Source organism: Choloepus didactylus, chromosome 5 (assembly GCF_015220235.1).
Source record: "Choloepus didactylus isolate mChoDid1 chromosome 5, mChoDid1.pri, whole genome shotgun sequence".
Classification (NCBI taxonomy): domain Eukaryota; kingdom Metazoa; phylum Chordata; class Mammalia; order Pilosa; family Megalonychidae; genus Choloepus; species Choloepus didactylus.
Window position 1 is genome coordinate 150,019,899 of NC_051311.1, and position 20,385 is coordinate 150,040,283.

The 20,385-nt window shown below is 38.7% G+C and overlaps 2 protein-coding genes across 6 annotated transcripts in view; one reads left to right on the forward strand and one right to left on the reverse strand.

The window, feature by feature from the left end:
* Positions 1-307: 307 nt before the first annotated feature.
* On the reverse strand, positions 308-2,379 carry LOC119535029 (M-phase specific PLK1 interacting protein). Its single transcript, XM_037837560.1, has 2 exons — positions 1,892-2,379; positions 308-806 (listed from the first exon to the last, which is right to left on the reverse strand). Exons 1-2 carry the CDS (start codon positions 2,228-2,230, stop codon positions 606-608), a joined length of 540 nt encoding a protein of 179 aa, XP_037693488.1. The 5' UTR covers positions 2,231-2,379; the 3' UTR covers positions 308-605.
* A 320-nt stretch (positions 2,380-2,699) lies between these two features.
* Positions 2,700-20,385, forward strand: part of SUGCT (succinyl-CoA:glutarate-CoA transferase) — a 769,056-nt gene continuing 751,370 nt past the window's right edge. Inside the window, exons 1-3 of one of the 5 annotated variants that reach the window (XM_037837132.1) lie at positions 2,731-2,821; positions 14,636-14,700; positions 14,943-15,050. Coding sequence is in view for 1 of the 5 variants with exons in the window: in XM_037837129.1 (XP_037693057.1) it covers positions 2,722-2,821 (100 nt within the window). In the remaining 4 variants the exon portion in view is untranslated. Of the gene's footprint in view, positions 2,822-14,635; positions 14,701-14,942; positions 15,051-20,385 lie in introns of those variants that run through there. The other 4 variants (XM_037837131.1, XM_037837134.1, XM_037837133.1 and 1 more) reach the window with 4 other exon arrangements.

Consider the following 20,385-nt stretch of genomic DNA (forward strand, 5'->3'; position numbering starts at 1 on the left):
TTTTTCACATAAGTGGGTTACTTCTACTCTAGTTTCAATGCGTTTTAATAAAAGCATTGGATAAAATATGCGCACAGAACTGTTATAATAAATATGAATATGTTGGTATAGACTTCTCGAGTTTTCTTCCTTTACCCCACTCTCCCTATGAATAAATGTGGACCTGTTTACAGCTCAAAGAATGGTTTATCTATTTTATTTTCAAAAGTAGTTTCCAAAAGACAATTTACCTATGAACTCTAACTAAATACTTACAAAGCATTACTTTAATAACTCTATTTCTTTAGCATATGACAAAACCACAATATAGCTAGAAAGACAAAATGTTTTATTTTAAATGTTAGAAAAACATTAAAAGACCAATATCCATTATATATGGAAACTATAAATCTTCCAAAATGTGGTAGGCACTTCCAGAGAGCCAAATATTGCAAATTATCCTACCATGTCTTCTCTAGTACCAACAATACTTAATATAATGAAAAATACCAAGAAGAACCTACTAATAATCCAATCAGTAATCCTCTTAGGGTTCAACCTAATTACACAAGAGTTTGTCCAAGATGTTCCTGACACATGAAGCTTCCAGTTGAATTTCAGAAATGTTAACAAAAGTATCTTCCTTTTTTGCCTGTGAAAGTTTGAGTATTGCTGTACTGTTGGCTTATATCCACTACAGATACTGGTTCTAGGCCAGCCCAAGGGTCTTCAAGCATTGAAGGCTTAAAATAACTTTCCACCTCATTAGACATTCTTTTTCCTCTACCACGCCCTGATCCAAATGGTGTAGATGTCCTTGGAGAACCCTTTAGGAAAAAAACCATCAGTTAAAAAAAAACATTTAGTAGAGATACTTGGTTGAGATACTTGGTTTTTCTTTAAAAGCTAATGATTCAAGGGGATCACACTGCCTTACAAGTTGTGGCCTGAACCCAAATATGTTCGATTGCAAAGACCACCTACCTTTAATCTGGTGGTGTTTTTTATCTAAACCAATTTGGTATGCTCATTTATTAATAATTCCACACCCACTGACATCTCAAATATTTTTGTGTTTCTAATGCAGTAACTTCACAGAATTATCAAGTGGTGATGAAATAAATTGTATTTCAATTATTCCTCAAAATATCCATTTGTCTTTCTGGAGGAAAATGAAAAACGTTTTTTTTTTACCCAACGGCTTCAAAGCTTTTAGAACCTTTCCATTTCATTGATTTTTTTTTTTCTTTTCTTTTTCTCTTATCTCCAGGGTCAGAGGGTAGGGATCGGTATACCATACACCAAGTTGGAAAACCACCGGTACATGCAAATTGTGAACCACAGGAATACCTAGACACACCACAAATACTGTCTCCTGTATCCACTTTGAAAGGTATAGGACACTTCCATTACTACCTATCTTCCCGAGAGGACTTTGAGAGCAGAAACCAATGTAATTGGAAAAGACAAAAGGAAAAAAAAAAGGAACTGCAGTAAGAATGTGACACGTAACTATCACCTACATAAGTGCCAGCCTGGGATTCACTCACTCCCCCACCCCCCCTCCTGCCCCCAGCTTGGGGCCTCAGAATAAAGAAACAAAGCGGCAAGGCCTCGAGCAAAAGAGAAGAAATGGAGAATCATGGAAATCCCCGTGTGAGTGGCAGTGTACTGGTTAAACGCATGAGGGCTCTGGAGTCAGAAAGTACGGGTTAAAAACCTGAATATCCCACTTTTGTAGGGAAATCTTAACTTATTTAACTTCTCCAAGCCTCAGTTCACTCATCTGCAAAGTGGGGCGAACAATAGTCCCTCACTTCATAGAAGATTCAACAAAATAATCCACGTAAAGGGATAATCAGTACCTTGCCTGCCATACAGTAAGAGCTCGGCAAACATTGGCTATTATTACCTGGGGGTGGGTCTGCTGCTGCCCTGGGGAGTAGCCGAATTGCTGCTGGGACCCCGCGGGGGACCTGGAGTAGGAGCCAGGGTAGCCGCCAGGGGACGGGGACCCGAACCGGCCCCCCGGGAAGCTGCCGCCGTGTCGCGGAGAGTGGCTGCTCCCGTAGGGCCTAGACCGGGGCCCGTACGGCGGCGTGTGATGCGGACTCCCGTACCCGTCCCGCGGAGAGGGCGGCCGCGGCGCGCCCCCTCCCGGGGTACCCCGGAAGCTGCTCCCGCTACCCCAACCTCCTACACCGGGGCCGGGATAAGGAGGAGTCGGGGGTCGAAAATTCTGTCGATGCATATCAGGAGGCGAAAACGAAGACCTCACCGCCGCGTTCTCCTTCCGGAACTGACCCAACCAAACTTCCGCTGCGAGTTAGTAGTCCTTTACCAAAACTTTCCTCCGGGAGCCAGCGTCGTACAGCAAAATGGTTCCGGAAATACAAAGGTTCCGGAAGGTACGGCGGAATGGGTAGTTTACTAAATGGGGTGGGGACTGGAAGACATAGTGAAGGATGGAGGGAAGAAAAGGATAAAAGAAAGACTTAACACCCAAACCCAGCAATGACCTTTAAAATCTGGCAGTTGTAGGTCGGGCAGAAGGATTTAGACGTCCGCCCAATAGAGAACCCGGATTTGGGAGCGTTCGCCCCACCCCTCCCCGGCCCTGCCTCTGCTCCTCCCAGCTGGTGGGGCGGGACTGGAGTGTGCGCGGGCGCCCCCAGTGGCTGCGGGTGGCGCGCGCACCGGGTTTTTCTTTAACGCGGTGCTGGAGGACCTGAGCGGCGCGCGATGCTGGCCATGCTGGCGAGGGTCGTGGGTCTGCGGAGAATCGGCCTCATCTGCGGCCTGGGCGGCGGGAGGGGGCTGTGGACTGGCCACTCGCAGTCAGGTACCCTCCGAGACTCGGTCCAGGCGGCGAACGGGACCCCGGCCCCAGCCTGCCCCTCAGGCGGTGCCCTGGGGCGAGCGCCGCGCCTTTGTGGAGTAGCTGCTGCCCGCGGCCTGCCCTTCGCCCTTCTCGCCTCCCGGCGCCCGTGCCCCAGGTCGGGGCCGACTGCTCCCCGCTGCGAGTTCGGCCCCTGGAGCGGTCAGGCTTGGCGAACGCCCTTTCCTCCCACTCGCTCGCCCCCAAAGTTTAAACAAAACTTTTAGAATGTACTACCAGCCGTATTTTAGGAAGGGATTGCAGGCTGCTGCTTAAATAATTGGAGGGAGAGGCTGTGCTAAGATGTCGGACTTTACCCCCTTCCTTTCAGGTCTTGTTAAGTAGGAGCAGGGTGGTGGTTACGGGAAGCTGGAGAGAGCGCTTTGCAAAAAGAGCAAAATTTGGCTAAAGCTTTTAAAATCTTCAATGTTTCACGGACTTTTAGTTATAAAGAAATGTGTGATAACTCAGAAATGACAAATGTATAATGAAACACACCTTTGTATGAGATACCTGTCCCAGAATTTAGAGGGTGGCATTTAAATTTACCACAGTTTTATAGAACTTTCTTTATTCTTGCAGAATTCGGGAATGGTAATTCACTATGGGTCTAAACATCCGCTTGAGGATACAGAATCTTAGAGAACTTTAGGTCCTTTCGCAACTGCCCCCCTTCCTCAGTCTCTTACATCTCTGACATCTCTGACATGCCTACCTGGAAAATGTGATTGTATTTTCAGCTTCCATCCTCCTTGATGAATGAAGACACAGACACAGTTTTTGTGTTGTTTATTCCGAGCATCCAGTTTACACATTTCTTTTTTCCTTTAGACACGAGTTGTAGAGTCAATCAAGGCAGGATAATGCTATCAAGGCTTAGCGATGCCGATGCCGTTACGGCCTAAGGACTCCAGATTAGTTATGCTGTTACTAGACCAAGGCTGTGGATTCTTTGCCCTGATGTGCTCAAATGACCAATTCCTGAGACACCAGGATTTCAAAGTGAGAAAGAGTTTTATTGCTAGGTGCAAAGCAGGGGAGCAGATGGCTTATCAGCCCAAATCTGTCTCCCAGAACTGTAGTAATTTTGATAGTTTTAAAGTATCAGAAGATGCACAGGTTTTAGGATAATGAGCACAATGGCTCCAGATGATGCAATTAGAGGTGATTTGATTATTGAGCATACGCAGATTGGTTACATGCTTAGTCACAGAACATATGTAAGAAAATGGTGGCCTTAATATGGTGATGGGCATGATTTTTAGTATTATAATGAGGTATAGGTGACTTGCAGGTTAAAGTCTTAAGCTACTGCACATGTCAGGCAGACCCATTTTGGTTAGACCCAGCTTCAGTTATCAAGATAACTTTGGACTTGGGGTGGGTTAGTTCTAGATGGAACCAGGACCTTTCACTGATAAACATTAAGGGCTGTCTTCAGTGATTAAAAGACTTGAAAGTCAAAAAACTGGATAAATGGGTACAAGTGAATATTAGTCACAAGGTTTTTACAATCACAAGGGCACAAGATAAAGGTATGCAATAATTGTCAGAGATCATGGCAGCTGGATTACAGTTCAGATTTCAGGTATTTCCTAATATACCAGAGAGTAAAATGGAATATGTATATAATGATTCAGTAATCATAATCAGCCATTAAATCCTAACTTATCCTTTACAATAACCATTTTTGTATATTTGTATATACTTCTGTCCTGGCCAAAAAGTCACCTTTCTTGTCATCACTGCCTGGCTTAATGCCTGGTGATTGAGCTCTCAAGTATTTATTAAATGAATGAACGGGTTACATACGTCATATTGGTCAGCGATTTTCAACCCGACATACCTTTTATATCATCATCATACTTGTAAAGAGTGGGGGAGGGGCAGAAAGGGGATGGTGGTGGAGACCAAAATTACCTTTATTAATTTTTTATGCAAATGATGTGCAGAATTAGGTCTCTCTAATGCTCTTCCCTGTAGTAGTAGCTTCTTATCTTCTACACCTCTGAACTTGTGTTAGAAATGGGGTAGGGGAAGAAATACAGTGGAAAATTGTTGGCAGATTGTGCGTGACAGTGTACCTGTCACGTTTGCAGGCATAAATGAGGATTGAAGGAGAGTGAATACATAATAATTGTATGAAAACCCTAGATTCCACTTAGACCACTTCTTGGCCGCATGAGGGACAATAGGTTACTTATTTCTTTATGGATGAGAAATCAACCAAGATCAGTTAAGTGAGTTACTTAAGTTCACCTGCTTAAGTTCTGAGACCAGAAGTCAGGCTTCCTGCATTCCAATTTTTTTTTCTAGTAAAGAGATATGAATTGGCAGTCAGTTTTTTGAAAAATGCAATAGCTAAATAAATGTAAAATTTTGAAAGTGGTACTGTGTAATGATTTTAGATTTAGACATTAGTATTGGTATAAAAATTCAATATGGAATTTTATAAATGTAGGCTTGCCCCTGGGAATTGAAGTTTGGCTATCTCTGGTCTCATGGGCCTGAGGTCCCCAGGCATCTATTTGTCTAGAAATTATTTGTATGGTGGTGGTTTCTGGGTTAGAGAGATGAAGGGAAGGGGAGGAAGATTTATGTTGGGGTACCTAGAAGTAGAAAAGTAAAGAACTGGGATGATGGCTAAGAGGGTATGGTGGCTGCCCCATGAAGTACTTCTGAGCCCTCTGGAGAGAGAAAGACGCGTCTCATTTTTATGAGCAACATAGGTATGGTTCCTGTAGAAAGAGACTTGAAGCACTGTTTAGAGAAGATGTTAGTAATAATAACTTTGTTCTTTGCTTCAGAAGCCTCATGTTTCTTTTTGACGAGAAATGAGTAAAAATAGGTATTAAAAAAACGTATCATGTATTTTTGATGTAAACCACTTCTTAGGACAGGAGAATGACTTCTATTTATAGCAACTTTTGTATGTTACCTTAATATTTACTGAAATTTTTCAGATTATCTCCATTTTCCTTATATAGAGGCCTATTGTTTCACGTTAAAGGCTTCCAGTAGAATGAAAGTAAATGCAACTCTAGGATGCGATTACCTCAGTCATTAATAGGATTGTAACCGAGAAGTTAGGATTTGGGGGATGATTATGATTACTGAATCATTGTATAGATACTCCTTTTTACATCCTGGTGTATTAGAGTAGACAAAGGGAAATACTTGAAATCCCTGAACTGTGTCCAGCTGCCTTGATCTCTGATAATGATAGTATAGCCCTTATCTTGTGCCCTTGTGATTATAAAAAGCTTGTGACTGACCCTAACTTGTACCCCTTTTGTCTGGTTTTTCAACTTTAGAGTCTTATGATCACTAAAGGCATCCCCTCATGTTTATTAATGAAGGGTCTTGAGTCAGCCCAGAACTCACCTACCCCAATTCCAAGGCTATCTTGATAGATGAAGCTGGTTCTAACCAAAATGGGCCCGCCTGACATGTGCAGTAGCTTAAACTTTAAACTATAAGTGACCTATACCTCATTATAATATTAAAAATCACACCCATCATTACATTAAGGCTGCCATTTTCTTACATATGTTCTGTGACTAAGCATGTAATCAGTCTGTACATGCTCAATAATTATATCACCTCTGATTACATCATCTAGAGCCATTGTGCTCATTATCCTATAACCTGTCCGTCTTTTGATACCATAAAACTATCAGAATTACTGCAGTTAGGGAAGACACATTTTTAGGCTGATATATGCCATCTGATTTCCTGCTTCGCGCCTAGCAATAAACTCTTTCTCTCTTTGAAACCCTGATCTCAGGAATTGGTCATTTGAGTGCATTGGGTGGAGAACCCACTGCTTTTTGTTGGTATCAATTTGGCAACCCCCAGAAGGGACAGAGATTCCTAAGGGTCCAACTGCCTTGAAGTTCTGGAGCCTCAGCAGGACAGGTAAACTCCGTAATTGAGCCTTTTGCCGCTGCTGAACTCTCTTACTCTAGAGGCTTGGCAACTGGATTTTTCTCTACCCTATTGACACTCCAGACCCTTGGCACCTTAAAAAGCTTGAAAGAGAGAAATAGTTTGCAGTTCCAGGTCCATACATCAGCCTAGGTGAGTGGGTTATCCAGTTAAAGGTGGGTTGGGAAGTTAGTACGGCAGTTCGAGTCGCCTGAACCTGTCCTTGAGGCCCTGTCCTGCTTCCAGAATGCTCCCCCTTTGCTTTGCTACATCTTTCTGTTTTTTGGGTACCATTCTGCCTGGGGTTCAAGTCCCTAATTGGAGTTTGTCTATTGGTATACTCCTGGAAAATAAGTAATCCAACAATTAATTGGTATTTAAGGAAGTTAAGTAAGTGTATGATGTCTGTTTAACTGTTAATTGGTGTGTTACTTAGATATAGTATTTAATGCCTGTTTAATTGTTAATTGGTGTATTAGGGCTAGTTATTAATTGGTATGCTACTTAAATATGTAGTAAGAGTTAAGCATCTGTTTAAATTTGTTAGTTGGTGTGTTACTGCATTTGTATTGCTCACATGTTCCTAATTCGTTACTGATTATGGAAATTCTTTAAAATTGGAAATTTTAATTCTAATAGCATTCCTGACTATAGACCTTTGGGCTGTATTTTGAAAAATTGGAAAGATTTTAGATACAAGCCTATGAAAAATAACAAAAAAAGCTTAATTCTATAACACAGTCTAGCCTCAGTGTGATTTAGAATCAGGAAAGAAATGGCCTGAAAATGGTTCTATAAAAAGGACACTGTATTATAGTTAGAGTTGTTCTGCAAGAGAGCAGAAATAGGATGATGTATATTTAATCACTTATCCTTCTCAAAAGTATGTTTCTGCATTTCTGTTTTTTTCTGTAACTAACCTTCTATTTGTATCTGTCTGCTTGTTCAATGTATATTTTCATATCTCTGGATGATAATAGCAAATGAACAAAAAATTCTTAAAGAGTTCTATTTGAATTGCTTAAAGATAAATAAGTACATGCATATGCACACACACACACATATAAATCTATTCTGGTTTGCTAATGCTGCTGTTTTGCAAAATACCAGAAATGGATTGGCTTTTATAAAGGGGGTTTATTTGGTTACAAAGTTACAGTCTTAAGGCCATAAAAGTGTCCAAGCTATGGCGTCAACAAGTATACTTCACTGAAGGAAGGCCAATGGCATCTGGAAAACCTCTGTTAGCTGGCAAGGCATGTGGCTGGCATCTGCTGATCCCAGGTTGTGTTCCAGCTCCTCTCTCAGCTCCTGTGCATTCTTCAAAGTGTCCCTCTTGGCTGTAGCTCCTCTTCAGAATAGCACTGTCAGTTGCTCCGAGGTCCTTCTGTCTGTCAATTCCTTTATAGGACTCCAGTGATCCAATTAACACCCACCCTGAATGAGCGAGATAACACTTCCATGGGAATTATCCAATCAGATGTTTCACTCACAGTTGATTGAGTCACATCTCCATGGAAAAACTCAATCAAAGGATTCCAATCTAATCAACACTAATACATCTGCCCCGACAAGATTGCATTAAAGAATATGGCTTTTTCTGGGGGACACAATATATTCAAACTGGCACAATATTATATATATATATATTTTAGTACTCCTGGAGTCCCAGAGAAAAAGGAGAAAGAAAGAAAGAAAACCCTCTAGGCACTGGGGTTCAAAGCCTTAGATTTTGTAATTATTGTAAACAAACAGAAACCTGATCATTGGCAAGAAACTGCCCTCTGAAATTTCCCAAAGGCAAGGGCTGCCTCTGGAAATGGCAAAGACTTTTCCAGTTGTTCAGGTCATGGCTTTAAGTGAAATAGAGCTAACAATTGGGAACAATTAAAAGAAGGGCATAGGAACTCTCATCAGTTCTAAGGCCACCTTTGGAATCTTAAATTCCACTACCCTCATTTAAAACTTTAAATCCAAGTTCAACATACCAGGCCTCCTTCTTTATGTCTCACCTATCCCTGCCCTCAGGGCCTCTTAAACATGGGCTGAATATGAATTAACTAGCTAAAGCAGTTATGGGGAAAGGGTTGGGTGCACAAAGATGGGGGAGGTATGGACTTCTTTCCAGTGAGCCTGGAGATTAGAAATGGTAGGCATAGAAGAAGTGCTGTGGAATGGGCCATGTTTGTTCTGAAAGAATTCCCCACCTAAAGTTATTTTTTTTCAATAATACCTTTACAGTGGTAACCATAGTAAACAAATCATTATTCAAATATAAATAGCCTTGGGATAGGAATAATTGAATAAGATCTAATTGCCAGATTTCAGTAAGTCAAAGGAAATGTCCTTGACAATTAGGAAAAAGTTTTCCTGGATTTATGCTTGGGACAAATTAAACAATTGTAGTGTATTTTCCAGAGCTTGGTAGTCCATATGCTTTTGAGGTTGCTCATAATTTTGGGATATTATGGAAACAGAGAGTTTTTTTAACCTCCAGTAGAAGGGAAAAAAAGCAAATACAGCCAAAAAAGATGCAGTGACAAAGTTTAGTCCTATTCCTGTTTTTATGATGACTTTTTGAATCAAACAAATACAGGAATTGGTCATTTGAGCTCATTGGGCAGAAAACCCACCACTTTCAATCAGTATCAGGATTAGGAACACAGTGGACTGCTTAGAGGCAACACTCAAAAAAAATGCTATTGAAAAAGCAAGTATTAAAAGCAGCTTATTTTCAAAAGTATCTCTGAGAGCTAAACTCTACTGCTTCATTAAAATCTGATCTTTTTTCCAATTCCAATCATGTTTCCATTGTCCATGGTAATTAAGTATTGGTGAAATTTTTCACATACATTTCTTTGTAGACCCAAGTGTAACATAGATGTTAATGCACTAACTCACACATTTAAAAGTTTATTGAAAAAATAACAGGGACTGCTGATCGAATACTTTAATATGAAGAAAAATAGAAGAGTGTGAATATTGTTTTCCAGACAGAAAGACTAAAAATTTATTTTAAAATGAGAATAAAATTTTAGTATTACTAAATGTGCGTTTTTGTATTTTTCCAATTATAAAAAATATAAATATGTTTTGTAGAAAATGTGAAAGTTTTAGGAAACTAGAAAGCAAGAAATAATATTAATCTCTTTTCTAAGAAGCAAACACTTAATGCTTAAATAGAAAAAAACTAAACCCCAATTAGGAAATTGAATCTTTTTAAATGGAAAAAATAAATATGTATGTGTAATTTGGAGTTGGAAAAACATGGTTTCTGTGCAGAAAAGAATTAAAATAGCAGGTCCAAGAATGCTGTCTTTAGGAGGGCCTGCTTGCAAGTTTGGTCCTTCGTTGGTGTGATTGTTAGGTTCAAGTGTCAACTTGGCCAGGTGATGGTGCTCAGTTTTCCGGTCAAGCAAGCACTGGCTTATCTGTTGCTATGAGGACATTTCATGGACTTAAATCATCAGTAAGTTGATTGCATCTCTGGCTAATTACGTCTGCATTTGGCCAAGGGGAGTGTCTTCTGCAGTGAGAGAGGTTTAAACTAATCAGTTGAAGGCTTTTAAGAGGGGAGGTGATAGCTTCAGGGGTCAGAAGAGAGAACTTTCATCAACTTTCAGACAGCCAGCCTCTCCTGGGGAATTCATCGAAGACCCTCATCGGAGTGCCAGCTTGTAGCCTGCCCTATGGAGTTGGGACTTGTGCACCCCCACATTTGTGAGAGACACTTTTATGATCTGTTTACAGATATCTCTTGTTGGTTCTGTTTCCCTAGAGAACCATGACTAATACAGTTGGCTTCTGGGAACTTCGCAGTTGCACTGTTCCCTTATTCATAGGGGTGGATCACTGTGCTTAGACAGTTTATACAAGCAATGTAATTTACTATGAATACCTGTTTTCCTTTTGAGTGTCTTGATAGGCAGAGGGATGCATGACCATCCCTCGGTTAAAAACCTTGGATACTGAGTCTAATGGACATCCCTGCGCAGATATAGTGCACACATTACCGTATTTTTTGCTGTTGGAGAAAGGAACATGCTTGGTGTGGTCCTTCATAGGAGGGAGAGAACATAAGGAAACCTATGTATGGCTTTTTCCAGACTCCGTCTGTGTCTTTTCCCCTCATGGATCTTATCATGTATCCTTTTGTTATAATAAACCTTAGCCATGTGTACAACTGTATCCTGAGTCCTGTGAATCCTTCTAGGAAATCACTGAAGTTGTGGGTGGTCTTAGGGACCCCTAAAAGATACAAAGGCAGAAACCATGAAAGAAATGATTTTTTAAAAATGAAAATCTGAAACAATTTTAAAAAGCAAACAAGAAGTAGGGAAAAATTACTTTCAGTAAATATGACTGATAAGAGGTCAATATACTTATGCATAAAATATTCCTTAGAAATCAATAAGAAAAAGATAAATGTGCCTGTTGATATACTGAAAAACAACAAGAATAGGTAGATTCTAAAAGAAGATATATGGCCAGCAGAAATGAAAAAAAAAAAAAGTTCAATTTCACAAGGCATTAAGTACTTGCAAATTAAAATGGCAATGCCATGCAAATTTTTGACTGCTGAATTGGCAAAAACACAAATTTTTTTTAAAAAAACAAAAAACCAAGATTATATTCACAGTCATGGAAAATGGTGAAGAGCACCACTTTCATCCGTCACTGGTGTCGCTGTATGTCGACACTGCCCTCCTGATGGACAGTTTGACAATATGTACTAAAAGCTTTAAACGGTGTAATATGAACATGGCAAGGTCACCTGAAGGCCTGATGCTATCCATGGAAACATGCTTCTTGCTCCCCCTTCTCTGTCTTCCAACACTCTAAAAACTTTAATAATTTTTATCTTTATTACTTTTAGAGAAGTTTTTGAGAGATATTTCACAGAATACATAGAATTTACTCAGAAGGTATCCTAAATTTCTGTTTAGATCTCTTTCCTGTTATTCAAAGTTACCCATTGGAAGTTGTCAAAAATAAAATTATCAAATATATTACCTCTTACATATATACCCACCCATCAGTTCTTCTAGGCTCCCTCCCCACTCCTTCCCTTCCATTCTCCTAGTTAAATATCTGCAGTGTTCTATAAAATACGGCTTACTCTCTTTTTATGTGTTAAAAGGGGCTCATCAGATTCGCAGTCTAACATGACACCAACTCCCCCCATCCCCCCAATATACAAGTTCATTTTACCCCCGTAATGATTCCAATTCCTCCAAGTGCTTGTGAAGGTGTTTTTTACCCTAATCCATCAGCCTATGGGGGCAGTGTTTTGCCAGTTGTCCCTTGGAGGGGATTCGTTTTTCTTCTTTCCATAGTCTGTCAGAGGGCAGCCACAGGGTCTTCCCATTAACATCACGATCACTGAGAAGTTCAAGGGGCTTCTTGGGTTTGTGAACACTCTTATGTTCAGTAATTCTTAGCCATAATTTGCTCCCCCAATTCCTGGTTCAACCCCTTCTGATCCTCTGAGGAGCTAAATCCAGGATGTCCCATTGAAGATGCGTGAACAACTAAGTTTTCCCTTTGGCTGGTTGACTATGGTTATGAATTCAGTCTATAAATTGGTACTGCTTACCATCCTTCCACATATCAATTCCTGGTAGTAGTTAACCTCTGAAACAGCTTTTGAAGAGCAAAATAATCTCTTGTATATTTTAATGTTATATTTAGCATTTTTCAACACTTAAGTAAATTTTATGTGATCTAAGGCAAGAATCAACTGCATATGCTGTAAATATTTTATGATATGATTTAATTTTAAAAGCACAGCAAATATTAAGAAATGAATTTATCCCTGGGTTTATCCAATTTCCTTGAAAATTTTGAGAGTTTTACCAAACATTCCAGTTACATTTAAGGAATCAGTGCCACTAATCTATATTCCTTTGGCTGTTCTGAAATCACAACTTTCCCTACACAGGCTGCTATACTCTGTTTTTAATACCAACCTCCTCTTTTAAATTTGTGTAAGACAAGGAAAGACAGGAAACTTCATGACGTTAAGGTGACTTGATCAATCACTAAGAGAGCTTCCCAGAAGCCAGTATTTTGGTTATCCTTTTGATACTCTAGAGGTTTTTATGCTCCAGAATAGTAGAGTGTATTAAGATCTAGGTTATATGAGGAATATGTTTTCCTTTTGCTTACCAGGAGAAGGTTTGTTGTGAAAGCAGGCTTATTTGTACATATGTAAGTTGAAAATCTAGAAATTGATGTCTTGAAAATGATTCATGCATCCATTATGGAAATCTTCACATATTCCAGTTTGAAGACTGTTGTAGTGGGACAGTGAAACAATCTACCCCTGAAATGAACTTTCTAGTTGTTGGCTTTGATGCCGTGGACTCACTTAGAGGCCACCATTTCTCCAATGCTTGTCATATTTATTAGGGTAAGCTAGGTTGTGTTGTGGTACACATTAGTCCACAATCTAAGAAGCATCTTTCTTGTACATGTAGCTATACTATTTGAAACTTGTAGCTTCCAGGGTTACTGCAGCAGAGAACTAGAGGACTGGAGGATTTCATGGGATGTTTTTAAAGGTTAGGCCTGAAATTGGCTTATATTACTTCTGCCTATGCTTCACTGGCCAAAATCCAGTCATTTGGCCCCAACCTAATGGTAAGGAAGGCTAGGAAATATAGAGGAGTGGAGAGGGGTTTGGGATGAGCACTGACTTGTACTTTGGTTGTGGCATGCATTAACCATGACTGAAGTGCTTTTTCTGGTCTTTTTGTACCATATTTCTTGTAAATTTCTCAAGTTTTGGTTACAAATGGTCACCTTCAACAGTCCCAAAACCTGTTTGGTTGCAAACTCCATGGTAATTGCCAAGTTCTTGTAGTTCTTAAGAATTTGGTTGTCAACAGAGGGTGAATTATAAATTATTATCCAGTTACGTATGGTTGCTTGGTTGTCCCTGAATGGTGTAGTTGTCCCACAACTTTAGCATAACTTCCTCACTACCTTTTTGATTTGCAATAGGATCTCAAGAACCATAATAGCTAGTGTCTGGTCAACTTGCACTTCTTTGCAATGAGATTCCAGTAGGCTATCATTCTTGGTGGAAAAGGCTTCTTGGCTCAGTTCTAGGGGACTAATTTATTCCAAGGGGCAGCTAAGTATTGCATCTTAGAACTTAAATCCTGGGTGGAAGCTTGCAAAATATTAAGGATAAAATCAGGTTATAATATAATATGTAGCATATAATCACAGATTATATAGATTTTTGAACATAAAATTTATATTCATACATACATCTATCTTCCTATCTAATCTCTGAAAGTGATTATACCACAAATGAAATTATTAGCTTTGTTCTGATAATAAGTGATTTTAATTTTGCTTGTCATTATCTGCATTGTCTTAATTTCTTGTACTCAATTGCTTGTGTAAAGAGGAAAAATGAAAATTGATTATAAAGTTAAGGATTTCTTTTCCTATTTTCATTGTGTCACTTTTATTTACCTTGTCAATTATGTAGCAGTACTGCAGAAATGAATATTAATTAAATTTGAAGGCTAATTCCTATTTTATTTTTCATTGTACATAAACTTAAACATTTGATAGTTACGAGTCATATTTTTCCCCAGAGATTTCAGAGAAAGAAAACTAATTAACAAATATTATCTCAAAATGGTTCTTTCAAGGGGATCTTGTGTTAGTGAGAAGTAAAAGTGTATGATGACAAGAAAATGAGCAATCTGTAATTACTGTCAATATCTATACTAATGGATTTCAGTGAAGAATGGCATTGAAAAGTCCTTGAAATTCATGAAAATTCTTCAGTCTCTTTTTCTTACCACCTTCTCTTGTTTCCCACAAATGTAGAAATGAAAAAAATTACTTCTTGGTGACATTTCACGAATGTCTTCCAGTGGATATTAATTTTCTAGGTACTACAAGCTCCTAAAATTATCTGCCAAACTAACATGTGCTAGAAAGAAAATAACGTGCTAACTATTATAGATAATAGTTATATAGATAATGAGCAGAATTGATGTCTGTTTTCTCACTGTCAAGTTTTGGTAGTTAAGTGCAAATTAAAAAATCCTTCTGGTGAATATTGCATGTTCTCTGATATTTATTTGATCAGTTTGTTTTATGACTTGGCTTTTTTTTTTCCCCTCCATCTTAGTAGTTGGCTGGCACCAGTGAGGAGGGATGCCAGAATGGCTGTCACCTAGATGAGCAACTTGTGTGGACATCTGTCAATTATCCCCAGTCTGGTGCTGCTCAAGTTTATGTGAGTCTTGGAAACCCTAGGGCCAAGTACCAGGGGAGGCCTAGAAGCAGCTCTGGCAAGCATAGAATTGATGGCAGCTTCGTGATAATTATACTTCTTTGCATGGCTACCTAGCTGTATCATCCTAATAGCTTTCCATCCTAGAGGCCAAATAAGAGAGAGAGATAAACAAGCTGCTCAATGTATCTCAACAAATTACATTACAATTCATGCCCTTTTCCAACTGGTTTCTCCCCTGTAACAACCCCCCCACTCCTTCCCAGCCTATTTTGTTCTTTCACAAAGAAGCAAAATATGACTCCAGATGTCCTTTTAAGTATAAAATATTGAGAACCATTTTTTTCTCTTGAGTATAGAATATTGAGAACCATTTTTTCCCGTTACTTAATATAATAATGTGTTTTTCTTTTCTTGTGTTCAAATCTGGATTTTAAATAATCTGATTTATTAAGTATGACGATATAATAAATGCATGTTGATGATGACAGTCATAACAATAGCAAATTTTTAGTGAGCATTTATTATATACCAGGAAGTATACTGAGCACTTTATATATGACATTTCATTTAATCTTTGCAAACCCTGTGAGATAGATGCTGCAATTGAGGAAACAGTCTCAGAGAAGTCAAGTAACCCATCCAAGGTCATTCAGATTGTGAGTAGCAGAGCAGGGAGTTGAATCCAGGCAGTCTGACTCGAGAACTTAGACTCGTAGCTTAAAACTCATTCATTGATTTTGACTTATGTGTACTCTAGAAGTCCTTTCTGGGTGTTTTCTCAGATAATAGAAGTGAAATTCTGTTATGTGAAAAAAACTTCTATTATGTGATGTTAAATGAATTCAGTTTAAAAGCATTTTTTTGTTAAAATTCTACTGATTTATTATGATTGTGAAATGGCATTGTTAGTGAAATAAAGACTTCATAGATTTGTAAAGAAATGATATTAATGGGATGAAGAGACCTAAGTAGATTTCCTAATTATTTGAAATAAAGTAGGGCCCCAAAAGAGACCTGAGAGCAGAAGATCAATATTTTTAGAAATTTGTATAAGAGAATCCCTTTTCCATTCATTCCAAATGATGTCAAAATACCTTCCTGTATTTGAAGTTTTGCTTTTTCTGTAATATGTTTTGTTTTTTTTCCTGTTGTTTTGTTTACTCTTTGTATTTTCCCTTTTTGCTTTTTCTTTGCCTTTTTGTTTTTTTTTTTTTGCTGAGTATACACATAGTCAAAATTAAACAAAGTTACAGAAATATTTTCCTAGTGTTGGAAGGATATGGAACATCTGGAACTCTCATACATTATTGTACAACCACTTTGGAAATCTGCTTGGGAGTTTCTTAAACAGTTAAACTTACACTTACTGTATCAAACATGTTTCCATGTGAAGATTTGTACATGAATGTTCATAGCAGCTTGATTCGCTATAGCTCCAAACTGGAAATAATCCAATTACCCATCAACAGCTAAATGAATAAACAAAATGCAATATATCCATACAGTAGAATACCACTAATTTATACACATACAACAACATAGATGAATGTCAAAGCAGTTAAGCTGAATGAAAGAAGGTAGACATAAAAGAGTACCTATGATATGATTTATAGTGACTTGAAAGCAGATTTGAAGCTGGGAATGGAGGGAGAGGTAGTTTGCAAAGCGGCAGGAGGAAACTTTTAGGTGATAGAAAACTCTGTTTCTTGTTTGTGGCCTTGATTTCACAGATGTATACCTCTGCCAAACTTATTTAAGGGTATAATTTATTATATGTAAATTATTCTTCAGTAAAGTTGATTTGCAGAAAATCAAAACAAAGAAGTTCTGCAATGAGCATTTTTATACCTATGCTAGCACACTTGTGGAATGTTTCTGTGGTTTAAATTCTGCAAATAGGAAAATGTAATAAAAGGATACTAACATTTTACATTTTTATAGAATGAGTCAAATTACTCTCCTAGAAGATTGTTACTGATTTACAACCTGCAGTGTATGAAAGTGCCCATTTCACCACATCCTTGCCAACATTATATATTATCTTTTAAATGTTTGCCAATGTGCTGAGAAAAAAAATATTATAATTTCCAACTGTTTTGTAAATGAAATTGCTATGGACATCTTTTACTATACATACTGGACATTTTTATTTCCTGTGAATTGATTGTTCATGTCATTTTTCCATTGTGTTTTGTTTCTTTCTTACTGATTTGTAAGAGTTCGTTATATGTTGTTGAGAAAAGAAATTTTTTTTTTAGTTTTATTGAGATATATTCACACACCATACAATCATCCATGGTGTACAATCAACCGTTCACAGTACCATTATGTAATTGTGCATTCATCACCACAATCAATTTTTGAACATATTCATTACCACACACATACAAATAAAAGTTAAAGTAAAAAGAACACCCCAAACATCCCATACCCCCCAACCCTCCCTATTATTCATTTACTTTTTGTCCTCATTTTTCTATTCATCTGTCCATACACTTTATAAAGGGAGTGGGACCCACAAAGTTTTCACAATCACATGGTCACACAGTGTAAGCTATACAGTTATACATTCATCTTCAAGATAAAGGCTACTGGGATGCGGTTCAACAGTTTCAGGTATTTCCTTCTAGCTATTCCAGTACACTAAAACTAAAAAGGGATATCTATGTAATGCATAAGAATAACCTCCAGAATGACTTCTCGACTCTATTTGAGATCTCTCAGCCACTGAAACTTTATTTTGTCTCATTTCTCTTCCCCCTTTTGGTTCAAGAAGCCTTTCTCACTCCCACGATGCCAGAACCAAGCTCATTGCCATGAGTCATGTCCTACGTTGCCAGGGAGATTTACACCCCTGGGAGTCATGTTCCATGTAGGGGGGAGAGCAGTGAGTTTACCTGCAGGGTTGGCTTAGAGAGAGAGGCTACATCTAAGCAACAAAAGAGGTTCTCTGGGGGTGATTCTTAAGCACAATTTTAAGGAGGCTTAGCCTCTCCATTGCAGTAACAAACTTCATAAGGGCAAGCCCCAAGATCAAGGGCTCAGCCTTCTAAATTTGTAGCCCCCAATGCTTGTGAGAATATCATTAATTCCCTAGTTGGGGAAATTTAATATTTCCACATTTCCACCTAGTTCTTTAAGGGGACTTTGCAACTACATTTTTATTCTCTGCCCAGATTACTCTCGGATATATTGGGGCTTCACACTAACCTGTACAAACCAACCAGATTTCACTCCCTATTCAACGTTCCATGTAATTATGTTGTTTGAATAAACTGATCATAGAAGTTAAATTATATAGTGTGTTACAAACAATATAGATTTGGTACCTAATAAACATCTCTTCCTTTGGTCTCATACAGAAGTTGAAGTTTTAAAAACACCATCAATATTGTCCTTTACCTTTTAGTTGATTTACCTTAGTCCTAACCAAGTCCATTTCGTTCATATCTCTAATTGAAGTCTGATCTCTTTTTTCAGACTCCTTAACATTTGCTGTATGGGATAATGCTGACATTCACAGCTGCCATTGCTGTCTCAGGTGTCACACAGATACACAAAGTTCCAGGGACCAACCAGGTTATACACAAAGGGCTCGGCATCTCGGAATTTAGAAATAACCATTACAACTCAGGAATAGATGTAACTGCTGTAAGAGCTTAAATCTAGGAACCTTTGCAGTAAGCTTTCCCCTGATAACCTATGCTCTCAGACTCAATTCTCAGAGTTTGCACATTATAGTTAGTCCATATTAGTGAGGCATTATAATGTTTTTTTTTTCATTTCTTGTTTATTTTACCCAACATACTGTCCTCAATGCCCATTTACCTCATAACTTCACTCCTTCTTATAACAGCTTAGTATTCCATTGTATGTATATACCACAGTTTGCCATTCTGTTCATCAGTCTGTGTATCCTTAGGCCATCTCCATCCACTGCAAATCGAGAATACTACCACCATAAATCCCACTGTGCAAATGTCCATTCCTGTCCCTCTTTTGAGTTCTTTCAAGTATATTCCCAATGACTGAGTTGCAGGACCATATGGGAACCCCATGCTTAGCTTCCTGTGGAACCATCACACTGCCCTCCAGATGGGCAGCACCATTCTACTTTCCCACCAACGGTGATTAGGTACATCCTTTTCTCCACATTTTCCCCAGCACTTGTAGCCCTCTCTTTATTTTTTAGATGGTTTTATTCACACATCATACATTCCATCCCAAGTAAACAATCAGTGGTTCCCTGTATAATCACATAGTTATACGTTCAACATCACTATCTGTCTTAGTTTGCTAATGCTGTGGAATGCAAAACACCAGAGATGGATAGGCTTTTATAAAAAGGAGGTTAATTTGGCTGCACAGTTACAGTCTTAAGTCCATAAAATGTCCAAGGTAACACATCAGTAATCGGGTACCTTCACTGGAGGATGGCCAATAGCGTCCGGAAAACCTGTTAGCTGGGAAGGCGCGTGGCTGGCGTCTGCTCCAAAGTTCTGGTTTCAAAATGGCTTTCTCCCAGGACGTTCCTCTCTAGCAAGCTTGCTTCTCTTCAGAACGTCACTCACAGCTGCACTCCGTTTCCTCTCCTTGAGCCAGCTCATTTATATGGCTCCACTGATCAAGGCCCGCCCTGAATGGGTGGGGCCACGCCTCCATGGAAATATCCCATCAGTTATCATCTACAGTTGGGTGGGGCGCATCTCGATGCAAACAACCTAATTCAAACGTTCCAACTTAATCCCCACTATTCTGTCTGCCCCTCAAGATTACATCAAAGAATATGGCTTTTTCTGGGGGACATAATATATTCAAACCGGCACACTATCTGTATAAGGACATTTCAATTTCTTCCACAAAGAAAGACGAAGAGGTGAAAAAAATAAAAAGAAAAAAGAAAAAGAAAAAAAGAAAAAATGACAACTAAAAAGCAACAAAATAGGAATAAAATAAAAATAAAATACAAAAAAAAAAAAGACACCACCACCAATGCCAAGAATCCCATACCCCTCCCTTATATTCCCCTCTTCTAGACATTTAACTTTGGTATATTGCCTTTGTTACAATTAATGGGAGCATATTACAAAGCTACTGTTAACTTTAGACTCTAGTTTGCATTGATTGTATTTTTTCCCCAATACCACCCCATTTTTAACACCTTGCAAAGTTGACATTCATTTGTTCTCCCTTTTGTAAAAACATATTTGTACATTTAATCACAATCACTGACCACTCTAGGTTTCACTACATTATACGGTCCCGGTCTTTATCTTCTATCTTTTCTTCTGGTGTCCTACATGCCCCTAACCTTCCTCTTTCAACTGTACTCACA

What these genes read in the sequence shown, in the direction of transcription:
- LOC119535029 (XM_037837560.1), bottom strand. Translation starts at nt 2,230, where the DNA reads ATGCATCGACAGAATTTTCGACCCCCGACTCCTCCTTATCCCGGCCCC. An exon ending in AGCAGCAGACCCACCCCCAG is followed by an intron (nt 807 to 1,891) that starts GTAATAATAGCC and finishes TTTTTCCTAAAG; the next exon opens with GGTTCTCCAAGGACATCTAC.